The sequence below is a fragment of the Tenrec ecaudatus genome, chromosome 3, assembly GCF_050624435.1.
Source record: "Tenrec ecaudatus isolate mTenEca1 chromosome 3, mTenEca1.hap1, whole genome shotgun sequence".
NCBI lineage: Eukaryota > Metazoa > Chordata > Mammalia > Afrosoricida > Tenrecidae > Tenrec > Tenrec ecaudatus.
In genome coordinates, this window is record NC_134532.1 from 93,255,565 (window position 1) to 93,278,941 (window position 23,377).

A 23,377-nucleotide genomic window follows, 5' to 3' on the forward strand; every position below is an offset into this window, starting at 1 on the left:
TTCTGAAGACTAAGGTGCATGGAACCCCAAGTCATGGTCCTTTCAATGACTTCTTATGCATGTGGAAGTTGGTCATTGAACTAGGAAGACCAGAGAAGAATTGATGCCTTTGGATTATGGTGCTGGGAAGGAATACTGAAAGTATCACAGACTACTAAACGAACACCAACAACAATCTACACAAAGCATAGGCACATGTTCCTTGGAGACAAGGATGGCGAGACTTAATCTCCCCTACTTTGGACATGTTCTCAGGAAAGACTAATTTCTGGGAAAGTACAACATGCGTGGTAAAGCAGAGGGCTAGTGAAAACGAGGAAGACCCTGGACAAGATTTACTGACACAGTGGCTACAACAATATGTTCAAACAAAACAACCATTGTGATCATGGTGCCAGATTTGCACGAGTTTCATTCTGTTGTATAGTGTCAGTATGAGTCATAATTAACTCAATATTTCAATGATCTGATTGTGAATATTGCATTTATTTAAAACAAAATAAAACCCCCCAGAAACTTAGTTTCTTTTAGAAAAAGTGTGATTGTTGAAAATAAAAGTCTAATGTTATATTGAGAATAAGCCATAGAAAATGTCTGGAAAAGTCAAGCAGCATAGAGGGGCTTATTCAATTTTAATAGAATAATTCTAAGAAGAAATGTTTGAAAATAAAAACATGAGCTACTTGTTCTTATTTCTTCCTCACAGTTTTGAACATGTTATATAATGTACTGTATATCAATTTGAAAGGGCTTAGAGAAATTAAATTTTTAAAATTAAGAGTATTGGAAATTGAACACAAATGGAACTTTGAGACTGTTAGACAACTTGTCAAAGATAATCATATAGACATTTGACTTTAATCAAAACTCTGATTTCCTCCTAACTCTGCATAAGATGATGAATCTGCATAAGTTCACAAACTTTTATAACACTACATTCTATGAAAAATTATAGTACTGAGACCAAATAAATGAAAGTTTCCAAATAAAAATTATATGATAGGTCTTAGTCAGTGGTGGTTAGTTCATTGAAAGAAGATCCAAGTCCCAAACATTTTAATAAATATTAAAAAATGCTAAAAGAGTAAATTGCCTAAAATGTTTATAAAATTCACTAAATATATTGCTTATATTATTGATAACATACTAGATTCCTAATTTTAGGAAGTGATTGATGATATGTATTTCACAGGACTGCATTAGTACACATTGGGAGTACATATTAATATAAAACGCTGTTTCCTTGGGATTATTTAAATCTGAAAGCAGACTTATGCAGATTTTGAAAATAGAACATTCCACTTGTCAAAACCTCAAGCTTCTTGTCAACTAGAGCCATCATGTGCTCATCCAGCTATCCCCAGTGCTTTGTCCACAGTAGACCTCAATAAGCATTAAATTAAACCATAACTGCATGACTAAGACCTACTTATAAAATTATTTATAGGACATGATACTTTTAATTTTTAACTTCATATCACACAAATAGCTACTTAAAAGTAACTATTAAAACTTTAATATGAACAGAAATCTGCCTATAAATTATATGTAATTCAGAACGTTAGTCTGTTGAGAATTTGGGACTAATTCTCATCTCACTCTGAAATTGCATGAAATTAAGAAATTATCAAACAAAAATATTCATTGTGTGTTCTATAAAACTCCCAGATCTGAGTTTGGCAAAATGATTCCTAAAATAAAAAGTCAAAATATCCAAGTGACTCCCCTATAATTTCCTGTATATAGGCATCGTGTTTTCAAATGTTTGTGACATTCGCCCTTCTATTTTAGTCACATATATCTTCAACTATGGGATTATTCCATAAATATATTGAGTTTACTTATTTTCAATATGTCACACTTCATATAAGATTTAATGAGCATGACACTCGTTCAGTATATTCTTTAAATAAATGCTAAAAAATAGTCCTCATCGGGAGCCCTGGTGGCACAGTGGCTGTGAGCGGGACTGGGATCTATCTGTTCAATCAACGTGCTGAAACCAGCGGAAAGTCTGGGCTTCACGGTCCCGGCTCAGAAACTCACATGAGGCAGCTCTGCCCTGTCCTATTGACTTGCTAGGAGTTGGCATAGACTAAGGGCAAAGAGTTGAATTTGGGGGGGGGTGAGGGCATGGAGGGAACCACGGGGAAAGGAGGGTTTAACCAGCTACAGTCTTAGAAACTCACGGTGGCAATTCTACCTTGTCCTATAGGGTCACCATGAGTCGCATCGTGTCCTTGGACTTTTAAAACTATTCCTTACATTACTTGTATGTCCTAACATTACTTTATGTGAATCCTAACATAATGGGGGTTGGGCATATGCACAGTTTATGGCATATAAAAGACTTTCCTCAAGAATTTCTATGATAAAAACTAAACACCTGTCTCTGTATCTAAAACACATTTCATTACACTCCATTTGGGCCCCTCTCAAAGTCCTAATTACTTTTGAGGATGTTTATTTCTGATGCAAATGGAAATAGCTAAATTAATTAAAAGCCAACTAAAAATGAAAGATGAATTGGTATATAAAATTCTTAGTTGCATTAAAATTATTCTTGCATATATCATGAGGTCCCTTTGTATCAATTTATTTTTATATTAGAGGAGAAGATGAAGGACTGAATTATTACTTTCTTTCCATGCACTGAAACTTTACCTTATAGAACCTAGTGCCTTTTCCCTCATCAATGAAAAATGAATCTGCTAATTCTTATACAATACTGTGTTATATATCTTGAACTCATGATTCATTACTATTCCATGAACTATGTGAATCATGAAAAATGTGACATCTCATTCTTTAAGGGAAATATACACGCTCAAGCATGCGTTGCTATTAGGTGTCATTGAGTTGTTACCATTTATAGCAACCCTATGTGCAACAGAATGAAACACTGCCTGCTCTGGGTTCGCCCTTCCTGTGCCATTCTGTGTGAGCTCACGGTGACAGCCACTGTCAATGTGGGTCATTGAAGGACTTTTTTGTTGGCCCTTTATTATATGTAATGTTGTTTCTACTGATAAAATGTGCAAAGTATGTAATACAAAGTGTTTCCGTTCTCTCTTCTAAGGAACAGTCTGGCAAAAATTCTTCCAAGAAAAATTTGATTTTCTTCTTGAAGTCTGTGAAAGATTTCATATTTGTCACCAATACTGCATTAAAATGCATCCCTTGTTCTCGCCTTCCCTATTAATTGTCTGGTGTTTGTCCTCAAGGTGATATATTACCTGTTTTTTTAAAGCACCTATAGAGATCTTTTGAAGCAGTTTTGTCACATGCAATACATTGTTTAATTTCTTGACGGCTGCTCCCATGGTAATATCAGAACACATCCGTGTGCTCATGTAAACTTGTATATGCACCATGAGGCAGCCATTCGTAGCACACACAGGGATAAGGCATGGTTTAAAATCAGGAAATGTATGTGACAGGATAGTGTCTTTTCATCATGTTTATTCAATGTGTGTGCTGAGCGAATAATCTAAGGAGCTGGACTGTATAAAGAAGAACAGGATGCCCAGGTTGGAGGAAGTCCCGTCAGTAACATGCAATATGCAGGTGGCACGGGCATCCTTGCTGAAAGTGGGGAGTTGCTCATGAAAATCATGAACTGTAGCGTTAAGTATCAATTGCAATTCAGTATATAGAAAACAAAAATTCTTACAACTGGACCAATAAACACATCACGATGGATGGAGAAATGATTGGAGTTGTCAGGGGTTTGTATTGGGCAAATCTGCTGCACAAGACTTCTTTACCGTGTTGAAAATCAAGGTTGTCAGATTGAGAACTAAGAGCTACTTATCCAAGCCAAGAAAATTCCCAAAGCCTCATACGTATGTGAAAGTTGGAAAATGAGTAGGAAATACCAGGAAAGAATCAATACTTTTAAATGATGGAGTTGGTGGAGAATATTAAATATACCGTAGACTGTAGGAGGTAGAGCTGGAATGGCCCTTGGAGAGAGAAGGGAGAGTCTTTGTCTCATGTACATGAATATGCTGTCATGAAAGCGTAGGCCCTGGAAAAAGCCAGAATGCTTGGTAAAGTGGAGTGTCAGCTCCAAGGAGGAAACCTCTCTTGAGATGAAGTGTCAGAATGATTACAGAAGTGGGCTGTAAGCCATCCAAACAGATGACTTTGAAAAATGTTTCCAAGAATGAAATTGCAGATTTGACCAATGTATTAAGTGTAATGGAGAGTACTTTGAAGATGATTTGGTTGTTTTGTTAAAAAAAAATTAAATACAGAACTTTGGGGAGAAACCCCATTTTGGGGGCGGGAACCCACATGTATTTGCAATCATATATGGAAACAGTGATTTTTTTTAAAAGGCAGAGTGTCTCAATTTAATAAATCATTGGAAATATATTTTTCATAAATATATTATTTATAAAGGAACAACTTCCAGTAATTATATTTCTCAGCAAGCCAGGGATTGGGAAGTTTGTTTTTTCTTCATAGAAATAAGAAGTTAGAACATATTTAATGCTCTAGGTCTTTCTGATGCTTCAATTCTAATTTTTCTGAACAAAATACCAGTAGAATTATCTATTTTGGAGAATTCCAGAAAAATCTTTGAAAGCAATAGTAATGTGCTTGTTAAATAAATACACAAAGGCCTCTGGTGTGTTGCCACTCTGGTACCACATAAATTTTGCCTGAATGATCATAAATTTCTTTTCCCTGCTTCAGTGTTTATTCTCCATTTTATGTGAGACCTCAATTCCATACGTTTGACTGGTTTACTGTAAATATTCTTGCATTGGTGGAAACATTTTCCCAGAACCAAATAGTAGATATCTTTTTTCCCCCTATAAAAATAACAATACCTTATTCTGAAATTGGGATGGATTAATTAGGGGATAATAATTCTCCATCTCACAAGACAATCTTTAAGTGTAAGAATACAGAATCTTGGCATCATATTGTTTGTCCTTAACACTTAGCTATCATCCTGTTTATCATTTTACTTTTAGCCCTGTTCTCAATTATGGAGTTTATATCCTTGAGGACATTGAGATACTTGGAAGTTTCTTGAAGAAGAAAAAAAGTATTCTGTTTTGAGTTATGCAAAGCAATCAATGTGTTTCCATGTTTGGAGCATAAAATTCATAATACTATAATTCATTGGGAAATACTGAAGTATGTTGGCTCATCACAGGCAACAACAATAACAAAAAAAAGAAAGAAAAGAAAATTAGATTAGTGTCCTAAGCACACTCTGTCTCTAAACCACATTATTGATTTAAATTAAACCCACATTTTGCTTCCTATTTTGAAACAGAAAAAATATTAACCTCAACATTATTAAAATAGTCTTGGCATATTACTCAATCTAGTGGTGTTGATTTAAAACTCTTTTTACTTTACATATAACTAAAATTCTAATTAGATTAGATATGGTATAGTTGGTATTAACAATTAATACTCTTAAAAATATTAGGTTTGGGAGCAGATATTCAATTATGAAATAGTTCTGAGTTTGGAAGATAATTTGCAGAAGTCCTGTTACTTCAGATGTAAAAATTTATAAATTTATCACAAATAAATCTTGTGATGGGCCACTGTGTCTTCTTGGGCTTTTCACTCTTGGTGACTTTAGGTGACTACTCTAAAACAAAACTGTGTTTTGGCTAAGAGAAAAATATAAAGTTCATTTCGAATTTAAACAACAGAATGTTCAATAGGTTAAAGACAGACATGTTTAAGACAACTTCCATTGTCATTCTTCCTACCCATGATTGGGCTTAGAGAATTTGGGGCTGGATCCCTGGAGAAAAATCAAACCCAGACATTTTTTCCATAATTAACTTTAACTCATTGATGTGTCTTATGCATAAGCTTTGCCCAAGACTGGCCCTCAGTGAATACACTATACAGAGAACTTCTAAAGACATTTATTATCAGACCAGTTACCAGGTTCAAAGTTAGTCCCCTAAGACCAACCTAGTCTAGATTCACTGTACTCCAGGGACGTCCAAGCACTCTGACAGGGAGGAATGTCCTACAGTTACCCTACAATATCTATTCTGGCAATTATCCTTGTTCATGTTTTTTAAAAGAAAATGACATTGCCCATTTATAGTTAAACCTACCATTCGTTATTTACAAGCAGGGACTAGTCTTCACGGGGCATGTATAAGGAGTATAGAAAGATGAAAAAATAACATTACACTTGTGAATAAGAGTATTTTAAATAAATATTTTAATTCTATTATTGGCATTTACAAGTAGAAAGCATACAATATGTTACAAATATCAAAATGTGAAAAATATGAATGTTACATAAGTAACAAATGTAAAAAAAGTATCTTCTTACCTTCCCTGAAAGTAAGAAAACTATTCAGCATAGGAAAATATCAGTATCAAAAACACAGCTTAGGTTTAAAAAAAAAAAAAAAGGTTTTTACACAGTATTAAAAAAAATCTACAAAAAGACAGGAAGTAGTGAAGTGTTGAAATTTGAATCTGTATAAATTATATAAATTGGGTACTTAGTATAAATGTTAAGTGGTTGAAAAAGAAGTCCAATGTTAGGCTTTCTTTAAGTCACTTCTTTAAATTTTAAAAGCATAGAAAACTTTTTTGCTCAATAAATAGCTTATAAACGTGTCTCTGTGAAGTGTTGCCGACAATATCGTCCCACAGTTGGGAAGGGGACAGTATTCCGGGGGCAACGTCCAACCATTTGGTTCCTAAAGGAAAGCCTGATGTAAGTACGCAGACCGGACCATTTACAAAGAGATTCATAAGTTTCAACACAATATTGTAAGAACATCCTAAAGTGCTGAACAAAATGACTTAATTTTAGTACCCACTGTCATGTTCAACTTATTCAAATATTCAAACATTTCCAAGCAACATCAACTATGGAAACTATAATTCTGAAACACGTTAATACTGCTTATTCTTTCACTCACAGATAGGCAGGCTCTTTCGATCATTACTTCACACTGTACAAAGATTGGTTAAACCTCAGGGATGCTGCAATGCAAAATATCGTAATAGCAACGATGCAAGGGAACCAAGATGCACACTCCACTGTGAAAACACAAGCTCTTTTCCGCAATGGTAACAACATTAATTTCTTAAGTCACAAATCAAACATCGGTAAATAAGAAAAATCCTTCAAATGCTGCATGCCACGTGGTTAATTACAAAATAGAAAGCGTGCAGGAAAATAACTTGAACGAAGCATATTTAAATTAAGAGTTGTCCCGAGTCTGTCTCAGCAGCATTGTGGGTATTATTTTTAAAGGTTGTCCTCAACCAGCAGTCCGTACTGGCCTGTTTATCCGCCCCACCCCACTCTTGCTGGCAATGTTAGAAGGCTTGGAGTGTTTCTTGGCTTGCAAGTTTGATCATGCCAGTACACAAAGTTCACACATACTCCTCTGCTTCCCCATCTTTGGGGACTGGCTTAGTTGTCCCGCTTTTGCCTTCTTCGTTTGCTGCTGCTTTTTCTGGGAGGGATGCCAAATCTTTAAAAACATCCACGTAATGGCCAAAGCCAGGGCCCCAGTTCAAAAGGTTGTCCCAGTTGAAATTCCCTGCTTGCTGCCCAAGTTTCAAGGGCAGTGTGTTGTCAGACACCCCGGGTGCTGCGGCCTGTGTGCCCACAGGTCCTCCCTCAGCCCTGCGGCCATGGTACCTTCTAGGCTTCAGTCTGGTCCCATAATTATCCTCATCATCTGCATCAGACTCATTGACTTGAGATAATTTGGGCATCCTGGAAGTATATACCATTGGCTTTTCCCTGTCGTATTCCATTTCTGAGCATGTGAATGACTCGTGGGAGTCGCTGTCAGAAGAAGATTCTGGCGCTGGAATGCCATCTGCCGGGTTCCTTGTCCTGGACAGTGGCCTGCGGCAGTCTTCCTCTGACGAAGACCTCCCATGGTCTGCACTGCAGATGCTGGGGTTTCTAGGGCGAGGGGTGTTCAGCCTCTCTACCTCTTCAATAGAGAGCCCCACTGGGGGAGAAGAGTCCAGTGGGATCTGCCCAATGGGCTGCTTTAAGCGGCTTCCTGGTCTAGAACCATGAGATGCCATGGCCTGAGGACTCTTGCTTCTCCTTCCCAGCCGTGTGGCATAGTTGAAAAGACCAGGCTGGCAGGCATCCCCATGCATTTCCAACGTGTTCCCATCCCTTATAGGAAGGTGTAATTCCCTGGCTGGGCTATTCCTATAGAAAGTAGAGGACTTGGAAAAAGGAGCGGGGCTGTGGCGCGAGAGGGGGTTGGGAGTGGGACACGCTGAGTGGCTCAGGGAGCTGGTTCTCAGAGCTTGGCTGTACGGAGGCTGGTAGGTCAAACTGCTTGCTCCTAAGGGCATGGGCGATTGCCTTGCAAAGCCGAGGGGGCTGTGTCTCTGGATGGAGAATTTGGGGGTGTGGCTGCGGAACTGCTTGTAGTGCTGGACGATGTCGGCGTCTGAAGGGGCGATGCTGCTGGCATTGTCGATATCATAGTGCTCGATCTCTTGCTCCGGGGAAGCCAGAGGGGCACTTGGTATGGTCTCCGAGTTGGGGGGAATGTCCGTCTCATCATAGATGAGGTAAGGGTTTTCCCTTTCGATGATGTCCGGTTTGGGGTTCCCTTCGGGCTGCTTTCTCACTGTCATGTCATCGCCATACGGAGGAATGTGATCTGGGTCATCGAAAGCAACGTTCTCGCTTCCCTTTTTCTTCTTCTCCTTCGGCTTCTTCTCCTTCTGGGGACTTTTGCTCTTCTTGCCCCTGCACTGATGACACAGAATCAGGCTGAGGACCAGCAGGGCCAGCACGGTGGCGCAGCTGCCCACAATGGCAGGCACGGCCCACAGAGGCAGAGAGATCTCTTCAGGACCCTGGCTCAGGACGCAGACATGGCCCCCAGGACTTCCAGCCTTACACACCCTTCCCTGAGGGCAGAGCACTCCTAGACAGGCCACGACCATGTCACAGGTCCGCCCGGTGTGGGATTCCGGACAGCTACAAGTGAAACCAGAGTGGAGGCCAGGTTCGCAGCTGCCCCCATTCTGGCATGGGTGGGAGGCGCAGTCTCCCGGAGGCACACACTTGTAGGCATACCACTGATTAATGCACAACAGGTCGCCCCAGCAGGGGTTGCTGGCACAAATGTTGGGGCCTCGGCAGCCAATCTTGATGGAGGGGTCTGTTTTGGAGATGGAAGCCAAGCTGTGCTTCCCACTGAAAGGCAGGCTTTCTCCTCCATACAGCATGGAAGCAATGCAGCCATCGAAACCTGGAGGGAGACACAAGCGCCCATCCTCGGGTGAATGGATGAACTCAACATGGTGCAACAATCCAACTCAACGTTATTCGACCGTAAAGAGCAAGGGCTTTCTCGCATATACCAGAGCATGGAGCAACCGTGAAAGCACGGTGTCAGAAACAGGGCTAATACAGTGTGATCCCATGACCTATCTAGAGGAGCCAAATACATGGTGACCAAAATGGACTCAGTGGTGAACCGCAGCAGGCAGGAGAGGACAGTGACTGGAACTATTTATGGGAAGGGCAGCTGAGTTTCACTTTAGGGCACTGACAACCTTGATGATTGTATAACACTGTGAATATAATTAATGTCACTGAATTGCCCACTAGAATCAAGATGTCAAAATGAATGATATGCATGTGTATATATACACATCTATATCATTTTTTTAAAGGCACAGGGGCAAAAGTAGCAGGCAGTTTCGGGAACATCAAAGTATTAAAACACTGTACTACTAGCACCTGGTGGAGAAGCTGCTCAATCATGTCATGAAGAGTTAGAATGTACAGTCTCGTGCCCCCGTGCAGAGCAAAGGGCAGAAATCTGTGCATCTGCTGAGTAAAATCGTCATGTCAAAAGATGGTAGTGAATTGCTCAGATTCGAATCTTTTGGAAATGTTGTGATGTTTTCCACAAGAGTGAAATTCTTTATGTGTTGATTTCATTTACCAAAAAAGTATGTTATTTTTGTAGACCATACTCTAATTCATCAAACACAACAAAAAATCGAATTAATAGAAAAAAAAATACCAGCAATAGCAATATAGGAGAATTACTTTAGTCATAAAGGTTTCAACATTTTCAACCAAGGTCTATAACAACTTCTGTTTTTGCAGTTACAAAAATGCATCTTAACTATTACAATGGCTCGACACAAACAGCTATGCAGTGGGGCTGTGGCATTGACATTTCCTCAGGCAGAAGGACAGGCTCCTTCTGAACCCAAACGAAACCTATGGAGATTGAGCTGATTCCACCCATAGCAACCCTGTAGGTGGTTGAGAGCCTCATTTTCCTCCTGAAGAACTTGTGGGTTTGGACGTCTGACCCTGCAGTGAGCAGCCCCAGTCCCAGCCCACAGCACTACCAGGGTTCCTGAGAAAAGGCTCCTTGGGTGATGATAATGGTAAGAAACAAAACAACCCTGAGAAATAATTTGCTGCCAACCACAAAGTCAGTCATTCGAATCCACCAGTGTGAGAAGAGCTCGATGCTCCTATCTCAAGACCTGGAGTCTCTTCAACAAAACTGCTCCCTATCATTGAGTCGATGTCCACTCGCAATGACCCTATAGGACAGGGGAGGACTGCCCCGGTGAGTTTCTAAGACTATAACCATTTTTGAGAGTAGAAAGCCCCATCTTTCTCCAGAGGAATAGCTGGTGGTTTTGAACTGCAAACCTTGGGGATCGCAGTCCAACTCCTATCCACTAGCCACAAGGGCTCCCTAAGAATCTCTGAGGGGGCTTAAAAAAGATTATGGGAAAAGTGAGTTAAAAGATAATGGAATAAATTCTCCATTATTTGAATCCTTTCATATTTGGAAACTAGCAAAGGGGTATGGCTTACAGTGCTTTGTTTTTTTTCAACAGTCCCAATCAACGCAACCCCAACATGCTGTGTTCTCTCATCCTGGCTTAATATTCTTCTCTTTACAATTCTCATGAATATCAAATAACCTTTCATGCCCCATTTACCTTCCTAATTTTCAGATTTAAGTTAAACTACCAATTTCCTAGGAACTCTCCCACTACCTTCTTAAAGCAGTGCCTTAGAACGTGATATGCTTCCTGTTCAATGTTTATCTTAGTCTATAATCATCATATGAACCCAAATATTTTCTGAGGAATATTTGATCACTAGCCTCCTCCCTTTCTCAGCGATGTTTCAGAAAAGTAGTGGCTATTTACTGTCCTTGTGAAGCCAGTAGTGATCACAGGGCTTAGTGACTATCTGTCCTGTGGATGAACAAATGGATGAATTAGCTATCAGAGTTATAAATAAACTGTTGGATGACAAGCAAGGCATGAAAGCCCAATAGGCTGAATTATGAACTTGGTAGGAGAGTTGCAAGACACTAACAACAGTGATGACTGGCTAACATTGTATTACAATTTTTGTTTTTAAAAAACTCATTTTACTGGGGGCTCGTACAGCTCTTATCATAATCCACATACATAGCTAGTGTGTCAAGTACATTTGTACATAGGTTGCCATCGTCATTTTCAAAACATTTTCTTTCTATTTGAGCCCTTGCTATCAACTCCTTATTTTTGCCCTCCTTCCCTCTCCCCTCTCCCTCCCTCATGAACTCTTGATAATTTATAAGTTATTATTTTTTCATATCTTGTACGGACTGATGTCTCCCTTCACCCACTTTTCTGCTGTCCATCCTGCTGGGAGGGGGTTATATGTAGATCATTGTGATCAGTTCCCCCTTTCTCCCCATACCTTCTCCTTCCCCTCCTGGTATCGCTACTCTCATTATTGGTCCTGAGGGGTTTTTCTGTCCTGGGTCCCTCTGTTTCCAGCTCTTATCTGTACCAGCATACATGCTCTGCTCTAGCCAGATTTGTAAGGTAGAATTGGATTTATGATAGGAGGTGGGGCGGGGGAAGGAAGCATTAAAGAACTAGAAGAAAGTTGTATGTTTAACTAGTGCTGTACATGCATCCTGACTGGCTTGTGTTTTCCTTGTGACCCTTCTGTAAGGGGATGTCCAAGTGTCTACAGATGGGTTTTGGGTCTCCACTCTGCCCTCCCCCTCAATTCACATTGATATGATTTTTTGTTCTGAGTCTCTGATGCCTGATACTTGATCCCATCGACACCTCATTATCACACAGGCTAGTGTGCTTCCTTCCAGGTGAAATTTGTTGCTTCTCAGCTAGATGACTATTTGTTTATCCTCAAGCCTTTAGGATCCCAGATGCTATATCTTTTGATAGCTGGGCACCCTTAGCTTTCTTCCCTTATTTGCTTATGCACCCATTTTGTCTTTAGCGATTGTGTTGGGAAGGTGAATGTCACGGGATGGCGGGTTATTAGAACAAAGTGTTCTTGCATTGAGGGAGCGCCTATTACAAAATTTCTACAGATATTCATGAAGATCTTAGAATACCCATAATTGATAGTATCACAAATACAACCATTTTTCCCCTAGGGAAAAGTATCATTCCTTTGGGACCTTACGCAGTATTAGCACTTACCTGTTTGAATATCTCGATGAGCTTGATTGGGGGGGATGCCTCCTAGAGATATAGTGAGCACCTCAAGGCCCCCAAAGTCCTGAGTTGGGTGGAAGATATCTCTATTAAATATCCTGTCGATAGATAGCACAGTGGCTGTTCCATTTTTCCCAAGTAGAAAAGTATGCCAGTGGCCGTCGGCAACATATACTTCAGGAGTGCTTCTCTCCACTTTTCCAGCAATTCCTGCATCTGATGTGAAATGAACTCTGCCATTCTTAATCTATGAAGCAGATCAAATAGCACCCAATTAAAATATGACATATGTCAATACAATTATTAATGGTGATGAAGCTCTAAATATTGGCCAAACTAACGTAACTTGATTAGCTGTGGGCTGCAGTGACATTGGAGTATACTTAGACACTTTAGGAAACAAGCATGTATCATTTTAGAATAGTTGGAAGAGTTGAAGGACTTAACGCATTTCTATCTATAATTTCAAGATGCACAGAACCATTATCCCCAATACTACTGAGATAATAATAGAGTGAATGCCTATTTTAAGATGCATGAATACACTTAGACTGATTACTGATGTCTCAAATGCATTGGGGAATGTACTTTATTGGTCAGTTTCATAATTGGCCCAGAGTGATCAAAACTATTAAAACCATGTGTAAAGAGAAAAATGAGTGATTCAGCTAAAAATAAAGCACAGTTGGAAAAATAAAGACAAAAATAAATCCATTTGCTTCTCAACTATTACACACTGGAATTTTAGGGGGAAATCATACTTCTTATTTATATTTTTGAGAGGAAAAACTATGATGAATAAATGGCAAGCTTTTTGTAATTAGGTGTCTGGGCCAGGCTTCGTTTTGGCTGTCTTTCACAATTGATCTGAAAGCTCTTTGGTTTCTTCTTCTTTGCCGGTAGAACGCAGGGGAACAAGACACCCCGACTCCAGTTTCTAATTACCACGTTTCCAGTATCCTCAGCAGACAGCTTCAGAAAATGAAATAATTTATGAAGTAAAATGAACATTTGGTTAAGAGAGCATAATCCTGTCACTTCTGCCAGATGGAGCTGGTGCCTTGGCAAGGATGGGACATGGCACTCTGCCTCAAAACATGGAGAAGAAGGGATGGGTCCCACTGATTTTGCCTTTCAAATTACACATATTTCTCGATGCAACAAACATCTGGTAGAACAAAATTCAGCTCATTTGTCCTTTGTAGAAAAAAATACTTATACATTTACATACTCAACTAATATCATGCTATATCATAAAAACGGTCTCTCTAAATAATAATGTAACCCAATTATCAAAGTGAAACGTGGACACATATGAATATGCTAGTTAAATTACAATGTTTATTCAATTGGGTCATGCTTTATAGATAAACAGTCCTTATGACAGAAGCGTTGGTAAGAGCCTTCTCCCCGTTCCCTGCTTCTCTCCTGTTTGTCCTCTTTCGTTGACAAATCTCTGAAGAGCAATCACTTGGACTGCATCGTGGGTCAGTCAGTGAGTAAGAATATTTATGTTCCCCTTCTGAGATCCTTGATGTTCTCCTTCCTCAATTAAAACCGTCCCTCACACACTCTTCCTAACTTTTCAAGCATCGTACTAGGTTTTTTGCTTGGTGATTTTTCTCCTCCTTAAAGATTAAAGCCAGGGAACCAAATGGAGCTCTGTTTTACTCTAGAATACATGAAATTTCCAGGAGTTGAAAACAATCAATGCCATGTAGTAGTAGTGGTGGTGGCGGTGGTGGGTTACCTGAGAAAATCCTTTCCACGTGTATCTTTACTCCTCAAATTTATTTTTTATAATGTAATTTATTTTTTTAATCTTCATCTTTACCCAAGTTAATATGTATCTACCTTCTAGTGAGTGATTTACTCTCCCTTCTCCTTCCACCTCTGGAAACTATTGAAGAATCTTTCTGCTAGTGGGAAAACTTTTCTTGACTTTCTATAAGAATGGGCTCCTTACAGAAGAGTCACAAGAAAGAATCGAGCCTGTCAGGGTGCAGGATAGCACCAAGGAAACGTACAACTTTCTTCCAGTTCTTCAATGCTTCCTCCCCGCCCCACTATCATGACCTCAATTCTAGCTTACAAATCCAGCTAGACTAGAGCATGTATATGGTTACAGGAAATCTAGGGAATCCAGGACAGATAAACCCCTCAGGACCAATAATGAGAGTAGCAATAACAGGAGGGGAAGAGGAAGGTAGGGGGAGGAAGGGGAAACCAATAACAATGATCTCTATATAACCCCCTCCAAGGGGAACAGACAATAGAAAAGTGGGTAAAGGGAGATATTCGTCAGTGTACGACATGCAGAAACAATAATTTATAAATTATCAACGGTTCATGAGGGAGGCAGTGTGGGAGAGGGAGGGGAAAAATGAGAAGCTGATACTAAGGGCTCAAGTAGAAAAAAATATTTTGAAAATGATGATGGCAACAAATGTACAAATGTGCTTGACACAATGGATGTCAGCATGGATTGTGATAAGAGCTGTGTAAGCCCCAATAAAAGAATTTTTTAAAAAAGAGTTAGCTCATGTTTATTAACCCTGTTGTGACTCATTTATCTCACTGACTTACTGTCCTTCTGGTCCATTCATGTCGTGAAGAGTTTCACAGAGACATCATCGTTGTTGTTTAACATTGCATGGCATCCCACGATGTATGTAGCATGGTTTGTTTATTCACTTTTCTACTGATGGCAAATTAGATTGTTGTATTTATTCATGCATTTAATTGTTCAGTTTCATTTTTCTCTCTAGAGATCCCTTGGATCCCTCATCCCAAATCTGCATTTGTAGACTCATTGGAAAACGCCCGCACATGCATGCGAGCGCACGTATGCACATTTGCAAACTTCACCAAAAACTCACTATTCTTTAATTTTTCCATAAATACTTGAAGTCTTCATATATAGAGGTAGATGGATAGGCAATTTTTATGATATAAATTTTATTATATGAATATCTATCTACATGTAGCACTTAGTTCGCTACCATTGAGTCAATTCTGACTCGGCAACCCTACACAACATGGTTGAATGGTAGAACGCCTCGGTGGGTGTCAGAGACTGGAACTGGTTTTGAGAGTAGAAGTTTGCATCTTGCTCCTGCTGAATGTCGGATGGTTTTAAAATGCTAATCTTGAGGCTTGCAACTCAATATGTAACCATTATGCTTCCAGGAGACTATTATTATTATACAATTCTGCACTACACATCAAATATGACGGGCTTTCAAAATGTTTATGGAAAATGGAATTAAATAATACCTAAAATGTTCCAAAATTTTTTGAAACCCTCTTGTAGATATACTACACACAAAAACAAGAGAATTGATTTAAAACAGAAATGAATTCCATTACCTGACTACTAATCTAGCATGCATGCCATGAATAATGAGAACTTTATGAAGCACTTAAAATCCAGTACCAACACAGTTATACACAAGTCTGCTGTCTTTGTGCTTTTATCTGAGATGTTCTATACTTTTTCACTCTCTCCTTACATTACAAATGCTACTTCCTCCTAATAAATGCACCTCTGACTATATGAAATATTTATTCATTTATTCCACTTTTGTTTTCAAATACTGAAAAATAGACTATTTTGGCTGCCTGTGTGCAAGGCAGAGCTAAAAAAAAAAAAAAGAAGCAGAGAGACAGATCAGATTAAAAGCCAGCGATGATCAATCAGTAAATAAAGAAAAATGGAAACTGTGAGAAAGTGAGCCAAATGGAAGGAGTAAGCCAGAAGGCTTGGTCACTGAGGAGGTAACTGATAAATGCTGCCGTCCTTTCTAACCAGTTTCCTAGTCTCTATAAGCAGATCATATTCCTAACATGCAAACAACTTGTGTGCTCCCAAAAGCCAATCATGACATCGATGTGGTTCTCTTTATCCTGTTCTTTCCTTATCAGCTCACTGTACCTGCCAAGTCTCTTCGAATCTGAAAAGCAGCTTTTCAAAATTTTACATAAAATAAATATGCATTTGCAGTTGCATTGCTCATTATATTTACTCATTATCATCTTTTTTCCCCTTAGAGGAGAAAAAAATGTTCAAAATGCTTCCACGAATGTAGAAAAAATAAAATAAAATCTGGAGAAAACTCATGCCGCTGCCCTACTAAAAATGCAAGACTTTATTGCGGTGACAAAAATGGATCCTAGCATGTGGTGACTTCTTAAAGATAACAAATTTTAAAAGTCTGTCTCTGATTTCTTCGACCACATTTTATTTTGACTTGAATTACTGGCTTCGAGAGATAATGTACAGAAATGCTTCTTAGGTCATTTAAAAGGCATGAGGACTTGGAAGGAGTTTACAGATCAAGTTCAAACCTCAATGTCAAAGCTTTTGCAAACTTAAAAAGGATTCTTGATCCTTCATTTTCAGAAGCATAAAACTCTAGTTCTTTCTTTATTGCTGATATAGTTCTAACAGTAAATTATAGATATCAAACTAATAATGTTGTACAATGGCTGCTGTGCTCTATTCTACATGACTTTATTAATCCTGAAGCTGAACCCTTAGTAGAAATTATGAAGGCAAAGTTTAAACCTGAAGATGTTGTATTGGGTGTCACTGGTGCCGCGGGTGTCAATCCCAGCACAATCAAATAATTCCTCGCTATGGGTGGGGTTGTTCAGGTCATTGTAAGATATTTACCAGCATTCCTGGTGGCAACCCACTATGTGCTGGTAGCACACCCCCCCCAACTTGTGACAGTCAAACAATATAATTAGACATTGCTAAATATCCTCTTAGAGATAAAACCACTCCCACTCGAGGACCACTGGATCAAGTGGTTAATTTGAGAATTTTAAAATGCTGCTTTTGCAGTTTAATATCAAAGACTATATATGAGAATATGATAAAAGGGTTGGCATGGACAGAAAATATTTTCAATGATACTGAGACTGAAGTTTAGAGGCAAATGTCTTATTTTCAGTAAAGTATATACAGTAAACCTAGTATTTATGTATCTATATTGACCCTTTGCTTCAAAATATTGGTTGATAAGTGAAGACAAGTCAGGATATCAGGGCTTGTCATTTAAGAATTTCCTAAAAGTCCTATTATTAAAAATGTCATTAGATTTATGATTTGCAAAGTGTCATTAATAAAAAAGAATGATGTTACTGGGCCAAGAAGTTGAGTGTGCAAGGAATGAAGGTTTTTCTGTGATAAAAATTTTTCTATGATAATAGTTTTAAAAATTAAGAAAGTTAGGTGCTAATGTTAGATGCATACCAAATAACTGTATTCATTAGTTCAATAATATTTATGTACTAATAATAAAATAGGGAATTATGTAAAAGCATAATGACTAATCGGTACATTATTCTCATGTAATATAAGGTTTACAAGCTATTTCTTTAGAAATCATCAGCAGATGTTAGCTTAAGTTTAACTCACAATAAATCCTAAAGACACACAAGCACAATAAATCCTAAAGACACACAAGTACAATAAATCCTAATGTAATGTAAGTGTTACCTATATAGTCCTTTCTCCAGGATAAAGTCAGATCATTTCAATTTAATATTTTCCTGCTAATTGATACAGACATATTCGTGTTTGGAATAAGTATTTGAAGACGGCATCTTTTCATTTTAAAAGGCTTACTACATTGTGTTGTTTCACAGTAGGAAAAGAAATGTACATCTCTAACTGACAAAACAAAAGGCACGGCCTTTTCTCTATGTTGACCTACCAAGCAGTGGTCTCTAAACCAAGACAAAGTGTTTAGAGGCCAAACCATTCAAATCTTTGTTACTCTGGCCAATGCCTGGGGAATAGTTAGATAGATGATATTGGATTAGTGCCCAGCATTAGTTGGACTTCTAATGGGTTGTAAAGAAAAAGACAGAAATTACGGGAGAAGTGATTTAAACCACGACACAGCAGGCAGTCTCATCAAATGGAGTCGCCATTAGCGTTTATCTTACCTTCACAGTAGTGTAATTGCTGCTTTCTTGGATGTGGATTAAAATGCCATTCTCACTTCTTGTCCTGAATTTTACTTCCAGACTGTTCACACCAAAAGGCTCCAACGTGGCACCTCGCAGACTTTGTCTTAACAAATATTCCCTCTTTTCATTCTGACTCATGTGGTAGTCCAACCGCCCTTTCCCTTCTAATGATAAAGCCGTATCAGGGGTAATAGCTGAAACCCATGGGAAAAAGCAAAACAAATACTTTCATTAGGTATTTCTTAGGGTTTTCTGTAGTGTAAAATTATGACCATTATGGAAATTGTCAATAAAAAATTTTAAATTTTAGAATCAAGCCCCCAAACCTTCATTGGAAAAAATTACTTCCCCTTGTGGACTATTGTATACATTGACTTAGAATGGTTAAATTCATTTTAAAACCACAATCAAATAATACAATAAAAACACAAACACTAATCATTTTGGAAATTCTCATAAAAATTGCTGATACGTGAGATAAAAAATAAAAACTTGAAGAGATAGCCACCCTTTGAAAATATGTTTATTCTGGGGCCAGTTTCACTGCATTTGCATTTGCTTTATTAATTCAGGTACTATACCCTTTGAAGCAATAATAAGTTCAAACCTGATTTTTTTTATTAGAGATATTAGTGCAGGATTTCTCAATCCCAGCTACCGGCATTTTGGATGAAATACTTTCTTACTGTGGGAGGCTGTTCTCTGTCTGTAATCAGTTTTGCAGTGTTGTCAAATTTTCCAATGGACATATGTTTTCATGGTTAAAAATGATTTGTGATTTTTATACTCAACTATACTAGATATTTGGGTAAGTATTTCAAAGACACATATTTCTATTTCTACCTTTATATAAATAATCACCATGCAGCACTTAATCTGGTAAAATGAGTACATTCTGAAAGTATAGAAGTTCAATTTATAGTTACAAATAATTTTGATGAGAAAAAAATGTAAGGAAAATAAGCTCAAAAGAGCCTGAGTACTGAATATTATATGCAAAATATAATTTCATATTTGAAAATTTTATAACATGCAAATTTTATGTCAGTTATAAAAGGGGATCTCAGACATTGATCAAGTCAATAAAAATATAATAATTATAAATGTTATGTACTCACTTAGTTATCCCATGTGTATACCTCTTAACCAAATTAAAAACAAAAATCACCAGAGAAATATCTCCTCAAATTAAGAAAATATTAAGCCAAAGTATCATAGACTTTCTGGCCTTATAAAATGCCCACAATTGCTTTAGATAAAAGAGCAATAATTCAAGTCACACTACCCACTGCCATTGAGTGCATTCTGACTCCCAGAAATGCTTGCTAACTTTTCCAGAGGGAGTGCTGGTAGACTATGCACTGGGCTGCTCATCACACGGTTCACCGTTCTATAGCACTAGCCACTCCCTCAGAGAAAGATGAGGCTTTCTACTCCCAGAAAGATGTGTAGTCTCAGGAACTCAGAAAGGCATTTCTACTTTGCTCTACCATGATCCCAACTCTACCTGACAAATCCAGCTAGACCAGAGGATGTATACTGGGACAGATAGTAACTGGAAACACAGGGAATCCAGGACAGGTAAACTCCTCAGGGCCAATAATGAGAGTCGAGATACCTGGAGGGTAAGGGTAAGGTGGAGGAGAAATGGGGAACTGATCACAATGATCTACATATAACTCCCTCCCTGGGAGACAGACAACAGAAAAGTGAGTGAACAAATATATTGGACAGTGTAAGACATGAAAAAATAATAATTTACAAATTATTGAGGGTTTGTGAGGGAGGGAGGGTGGGGATTGGAGGGGGGAAAATTGGGAGCTGATACCAAGGACTCAAGTAGAAAGAAATTATTTTGAGAATGATGATGGCAACAAATATACAAATGTGCTTGGCACATGGATGGATATATGGATTGTGTGGAGAGTTGTATGAGTCCCCAATAAAATGATTTTAAAAATATAAAACAAACAAAAAAGAATCAACTCAGTGGCAGCATTTGGTTTGATAGGGTTTCCTAGGCTTTATGTGTGGAAGGAGAAAGCCTGTCTTTCTTCAAGGAGCAACTGATGGGTTTGAACCATCCACTTAGCCTGAGAAGTCCAATGCTTACCCTACAGTTCCACCTCGTCTCCACTATTTCATCAAATAGATGCTGTCCATGTAATACTCTCTGTATAAAAAAGGAAAAAGTTATTTTAAAATAGCATGTGTAGTTCACTGCCACTGAGTTGAGTCCAGCTCACAGGAATCCTTTGGGAGTCGAACTGCCCTGTGGGTTTCTGAAACGAGTCCTTACAGGAGTAGAAAGCCTTGTCTGTCATTCTCCGTAGGAGCAGCTGCTGGGTGGAACTGCGGACCTGAGCAGCCCAGAGTGTAATCCAGTACATCTCCAGTATGCCTCCACGTATTTAGGCATATGCATTAATAAGTTTCAAGGTTTGCATAATTTCCCATGGATGATGAAACAGCTTACATTTCTCACAGTATTTTCCTGTCAACCCTTCCTTGCAATGGCACTGCTGCCAAGACCAGTGATCCGCACATGTGCCACCGTGCTGGCAGGGGTTGCGGGTGCAAGCGCCTTCCAGTCGAGGGCATCTGAAACAAAATCACATCAGAGCGCAATGACACAAAATGAGATGGGGAAACATGCCAAATATGTGTTTTCTCAAATGTAAATTTTATTGACCAGCTTCCCTTCAAACACTCAATTAGCTTAAGCTTAGGTTACAAGTCTATTTGGAGGATGTAATTGTATGAGAAGTTATTCCATATCACTTGATTTACTCACATCTAAAAAACAGAATTTCAGACACCGCCATTACCAAAAAGTACACACTTTTTAAAAGACGTGTCAAGTTTTACAGTAATTTTTATTTGAGCAAGATATATTTGTCAAATAAGCATTCTGGGTTAAATTGATTCCGAGAACAGATGTTTATTTGATTTTATATCTCTGAGTGTGTGCTATGTTTCTGTCACTGTTCTAAGCATGAAGGTATCGTGGTGACCCAAATATCCCTATATTTATGGAGTGTTGTTTCCTGTGGAGGAGACTGATGGTAAAGACAAATTTCGGAAAAATTCTATCTGAATGGACAGAAGTAAATGCTATGGGAAAAATAAGACTGAAGATAGGTATAAGGATTCGAGGGATGGAGATTTCTACCTTAAGCAGTGAAGAAAGAGCACATGTATTGTAAAATCTTAAAGAAGCAAGTAAACGTCATGTATCTGGGAAAACATTCCAGGCACACACACACACACACTCACACACACACACAACAACAAAACCTCCAGCAAGTTCTAAAGAAAGCCCTGAGCTGGCAGCTCACCTCACATATGGAGGAAAAGCAAGCGGTCTGCTCTGATTGGAATGGAGTGAACAAGAGAGGCTCAGGACAAAGCCAGAAGGTAAGGAAAAGCCAGGGCATGAGGCTTTACCGTTCTGAGTAACAACTTTGACATTGAATGACTGTGCATTAGTTGGCAAATTCTTGGATCATTTTTGAGGAGCACCAAGACTGATTCTGTTTTAAATTTTTTATTCTGATGCTTGGAAATTGGATGGACGTGAGGTATAAATGCAAAAGAGAAGCCAAAGGTCATAATTTGGGTTTAGCAGATGGATAGTGCAATAGTTTATTGTGCCAGCCTGTCTAACATACATGCTTCCTTTATCATTAATTGACCTAAGGCATACTGGGATAGGAGTGGGTTTGATAGAAGCAAGGAACACAGGTCAGAATTTCAGTTCTGTAAACATATGAAGTTTGAGATATCTGCTAGAAATCTACTAGCTTTAATAGACCTTATATGTGTTCTTACGTAACAGACCTTAGAGGGAGGCAGGAAATCAAAAAGTTCATGGACACCCACTGATATGATTTTTTGTTCTTTAATGCCTGATACCTGGTCCCTTCTACAGCTCGTGGTCACAAAGTCTGGTGTGCTTCTTCCATGTAGGCTTTGTTGTTTCTGAGCTAGATGGCTGCTTGTTTACCTGCAAGCTTTTAAGACTCCAGACACTATATCTTTTGATAGCCGGGGACCATCAGCTGTCATCACCACATTTGCTTATGCACTCATTTGTCTTCATGTCGGGAAGGTGTGAATAATGGAATGCCAATTTTATAGAACAAAGTGTTCTTGCATTGAGTAAGTACTTGAGTGGAGGTCCAATGTCCATCAACTACCTTAATGCTAAACCTATAAATATATGCCTGTGTGACCATGAGGTGTTGAAAGGATCAGGTATCAGACATCAAAGAACAAAATATCATATCACTGAAAATAAGGATGAGTGCTGAGTGGAGAACCAAAGCCCATTTGTTGGAAACTGGATACCCCTTACAGAAGGGTCACAGGGAAGAGACGAGCCAGTCAGGGTCCAGGGTAGCAATGATGAAACATACAACTTTCCTCTAGTTCTTAAATGCTTCTTCCCCCTCTCCCACCCCCCACTATCATGATCTCAATTCTACCTTACAAATCTGGCTAGACTAGAGGGTGTACACTGGTAGAGATAGGAACTGGAACCACAGGAACTCCTGGATGGATGATCCCTTCAGGACCAGTAGTGAGAGTAGTGATACCGGGAGGGTGGGGGGAACTGATTACAAGGATCTACATATAACCTCCTCCCTGGGGGACGGACAAAAGAAAAGTGGGTGAAGGGAGACGTTGGACAGTGTAAGATATGATAAAATAATAATTTATAAAGTATCAAGGGTTCATGAGGGAGGGGGGAGTGCTGTGCGAGGGGGGAAATGAGAAGCTGATACCAAGGGCTCAAGCAGAAAGCAAATGTTTTGAGAAGGATGATGGCTACAAATGTACAAATGTGCTCAACACAATGGATGGATGGATGCACATTGTA

General features: G+C 38.8%; 1 protein-coding gene across 1 annotated transcript in view; it reads right to left on the reverse strand.

Moving 5' to 3' along the window:
* Window positions 1–6,237: 6,237 nt before the first annotated feature.
* FAT4 (FAT atypical cadherin 4) overlaps window positions 6,238–23,377 on the reverse strand; it is a 198,391-nt gene continuing 181,251 nt past the window's right edge. Inside the window, exons 14-17 of the mRNA XM_075543833.1 lie at window positions 20,972–21,096; window positions 18,472–18,689; window positions 12,499–12,760; window positions 6,238–9,257 (exon numbers count right to left, since the gene is read on the reverse strand). Coding sequence (XP_075399948.1) covers window positions 7,393–9,257; window positions 12,499–12,760; window positions 18,472–18,689; window positions 20,972–21,096 — 2,470 coding nt within the window. The 3' untranslated portion in view covers window positions 6,238–7,392. The remainder of the gene's footprint in view (window positions 9,258–12,498; window positions 12,761–18,471; window positions 18,690–20,971; window positions 21,097–23,377) is intronic.